The 3,809-nt window shown below is 42.3% G+C and overlaps 1 protein-coding gene across 1 annotated transcript; it reads left to right on the top strand.

Moving 5' to 3' along the window:
- Positions 1–1,716: 1,716 nt before the first annotated feature.
- LOC114579044 lies at positions 1,717–3,206 on the top strand. The gene is made up of 7 exons (XM_028692707.1): positions 1,717–1,737; positions 1,852–1,931; positions 2,046–2,122; positions 2,208–2,479; positions 2,572–2,773; positions 2,840–2,849; positions 2,900–3,206. Exons 1-7 carry the CDS (start codon positions 1,717–1,719, stop codon positions 3,204–3,206), a joined length of 969 nt encoding a protein of 322 aa, XP_028548540.1.
- The last annotated feature ends 603 nt before the right edge of the window (positions 3,207–3,809 follow it).

The raw sequence follows: 3,809 nt of genomic DNA, 5'->3' as shown, positions 1-3,809 counted from the left end.
TATTACAATTAGTTCATTGTTAGGCATAAAGGGATCACATGACTTTTAAATTTTCCAAACAAAACAATAGTGTGACCTCTAAAAAAACTAGTGTGACCTCAATTTTGGTATGATTTTCCCATGGAGCATGTCCGAGCAGGCTAATTGAACTTCATCAAGCCTAATTCAACTCAAGTCGGTGCCAATTCAGGTTCAATTGCATCTATTCAAGTTCAATTTTATTAAATTGGCTCAACTTGTCCCAATTGAACTTAAATTGAACTCGAATTAGATCAAATCAAACATAGCTATGTTTAATCAAACACGACCAACTCGATGGAGCCTCGTTGAGCTTAATTTGGCTCGAATTTGCAACTATTTGGGTTCAATAATATAAAACAAATTTATTCGAATAAATTGAACTCAAATCGACTCGAATCAAGTCAAATTGAGCATGGTTCAGACTCAATTTAGCTATCATTTAGCCATTTGAAATAAATAGTTGTGATCTCTCTGATAAAAATTATCACGCCTTTTTTTCTTCTGACTTTGTCGACTCTAGTAGGGAGATGGTGCACAGAAGATCTCTTATCATTGATGCGACAGAGATTTGCATGCATTATCTGTCACGACCCGACCCGAGACGGATCCCGCCCGCACCGGGCCGCGACCAGCTTAACGAACAGACAGACCAGGATCTGACTTTGGAATTTGCTTCGGAACTGATTCTTCTAAATATTTCAACTCAAAACAGATAACACATAGCTACTATGAAACATCAAATGCAGCGGAACAATTCATCTATATTTTTCTTTTCCTCAAAACAATCATCTACAAATACAGTACATGGCTGACAGAAAGAACACAGAAGAAAAGCCATGACTGTACAAAAATCAAAAAGTACAAAATACCTATAACTGATCTGATCAGACTCTGAACTCTAGTCCAAGACCTCCTTCCCTTTCCCAGAGCCTGAAAAACACACACAGAAAAAAACAAGGGTGAGCTTAACAGCTCAGCAAAGCAACAAACCTCCAATCAAAACTTCCAGAATCCAAAACCAAACACTTCAAACAAAATCCATACAGAAACCAGAACAGAATCAGACAGGTATCAAAATCGTGCATATCAGAACAAAACAGATCAAATCAGAACAGATACGGACATATATCAAATCAGAATAGATACGGAACAGATCAAACAGAACTGTACGGAAATAGAAGTCATATTAAATCAGATATTAGATAGTATTGTAATTAATAGCTAAATTCTCTGACACTGACAGAATCTCTATGGATTCCAGCCCCTTATGCCTCCCTTTGTGCTCACGGCACCAGAACAGATGTGCTTATAGCACCAGAACAGATTTCATCGGATCCGGAACAGAACAGATATTAGATTTCAGATTGAGCTCATTTCAGATTTCCCAGACACTAACTGGATCTCTTAGGATCCAGGCCCCTTATAACTCCCTTTATATAGCATATACATATAGCATATCAATTCAGAAGAAATCCGAACGAATTCAAAAATCAGACAAAAATCGGGCAGCACAACAGCTGTATACAGAATTTGATTGAATCGAGACAGAGAAGATGGCTCGAGTTGATCAAGGACTATGATTTGACCATTCAGTATCAACCTGAGAAGGCTAATGTGGTAGCGGACGCTCTGAGTAGGAAGTCTTCTGGATTATCAGGTTTGCAGCTCACTTTTGATGATTTCCTGATTCGAGACATGGAGCGATTGCAGTTGGAGGTGATTTCCTCCAGTGGTTTAGATTTGGCTCAGATGAGTATTCAGTTCTTCTTTGGAAGCAAGGATTAGGAAGCCTAGAAGTCAGATTCTGACTATTCGAAGTTGATTGCTCAGATTGGATCTGGTAAGACTCCTGAACTTCGAATTTCTGATTCTGGTGCTATTTTCTGTAAGAACAGGTTGTGGGTACCTGGGTTTGGGAAATTTGAGGCAGGAGATTCTATACGAATCTCATCATTTCAGGCTACACTATTCATCCAAGAAGTGGTAAGATGTATGCAGACATGAAGCTTTGTTCTGGTGCCTAGGATGAAGAAGGATGTGGCAGAGTTTGTGTCGAGATGCGAAGCCTGTCAGTTGGTGAAGACAGAGCATCAGCGACCAGGTGGACTGTTGCAGTCGTTGCCTATCCCTGAGTGGAAGTAGGAGGAGGTAACGATGGACTTTGCGATGGGTTTTCCTCGATCTAGACAAGGACACGACGCCATTGAGTGTTGTTGATCGACTGACGAAGTCCGCCCATTTTCTTCCGATCAGGCAGACTGATCCGATGGATCGCTTGGCACAGATATATGTGAAGGAAATAGTTAGATTGCACGGTGTGCCTAAAGTGATCGTATCTGATCGAGATGACGATTTACTTCCAGACTTTGAAAGGATTCAGCAAGGCTTGAGTACGAAACTGCATTTCAGTACAGCCTTTCATCCTCAGACCGACGGACAGTCTGAGAGAACCATTCAGGTACTGGAAGATCTGTTGAGGCTTTGTGTTTTGGATTTTGGAGGAAGTTGGGAAGATCACATTCCTCTGATTGAGTTTGCCTATAACAACAGTTTCAGTCTAGCATTGGTATGGCACCGTATGAGGCTCTGTATGGCAGGAAGTGCCGTACTCCTTTGACTCTGATTGAGGTCGGAGATAGACAGGAATTGGGTGCCACTTTCCTTAAAGAAACTGTTAAGAATATCAGCTTGATTAAAGAAAGATTGAAAGCGCTCAGGATCGACAGCGGAAATATTATAATCAAAAGCACAGGTTTGTTGAGTTTCAAGTTGGTGACTTTGTGTAAGTCAAAGTCAGCCCGATGAAGGGTGTGAGCAGATTTGGCCAGGTGAGCAAGCTTAGTCCAAGGTATGTTGGCCCTTTTGAAATCCTGGAAAGGATTAGAAAATTTGCTTACCGACTGTTACTTTCTGATTCGATGCCTGACGTGCATAACGTGTTTCACGTATCCACTTTGAGGAAGTGGGTATCTGACTCTGGGAAGAAGCTGTCAGCTGACGAAGTTGAGATTCAGGAGAATCTGTCGTACAAAGAAGAGCCAGAGTTGATTTTGGCGTACGACGTCCGAAAACTACGAAGTAAAGAGATTCCGATGGTGAAAGTGCAGTGGAAGCATCGTACTGCGCGGGAAGCTACTTGGGAGAAGGAGTCTGATATGAGACAGTTGTACCCGTACTTGTTCTGACGCTGTTTGGATTGGACAATGTCGAGGACGACATTTTTTCAAAGTTGGGAGATTGTGAAGTTCTGTTTCTGCTCCACGGATCGTCCTGGACGATCAGTTGAAGATTTGCTCCAGAATTTGCCCAGATTGCTCCAGGTGATTTTTCTCCCAGGATCGGCCAGGCCGATAGGGGCATCGTCCCAGGCCGATCAGTTCAGTACAAAAGACAGAGAGCAGGACTTTTTCAGAATTAATTATCGTCCTGAGGATTGTCAAAGGAATCGGCCAGGACGATGGGTTTTTGGTCTGATCGTCCAGGACGATCGAGGTATCGTCCCGGGACGATCAGTGGATGGCACAAGTCAGAGAGCAAGGGTTTTGGAAATTAATTATCGTCCTGAATCGTCTGCGAAATCGTCCCAAGACGATGTGAAATTGGTCTGATCGTCCAGGACGATCGTGCGATCGGCCAGACATCGGCGATCGGCCAGGACGATCGTGCGATCGGCCAGGACGATCTGAGTTATTTTAAAGCTGAAATCAGGTCATTTTGAAGAGAGAATAAAATCAAAATAAATATCTAAAATCAGCCAAGGAGAGAGAAAGTCGAGAGCTAAATTGGAA

This window comes from Dendrobium catenatum, unplaced genomic scaffold (assembly GCF_001605985.2).
Source record: "Dendrobium catenatum unplaced genomic scaffold, ASM160598v2 original_scaffold_260866, whole genome shotgun sequence".
Classification (NCBI taxonomy): domain Eukaryota; kingdom Viridiplantae; phylum Streptophyta; class Magnoliopsida; order Asparagales; family Orchidaceae; genus Dendrobium; species Dendrobium catenatum.
This window is presented reverse-complemented; position numbering and strand designations above follow the sequence as displayed.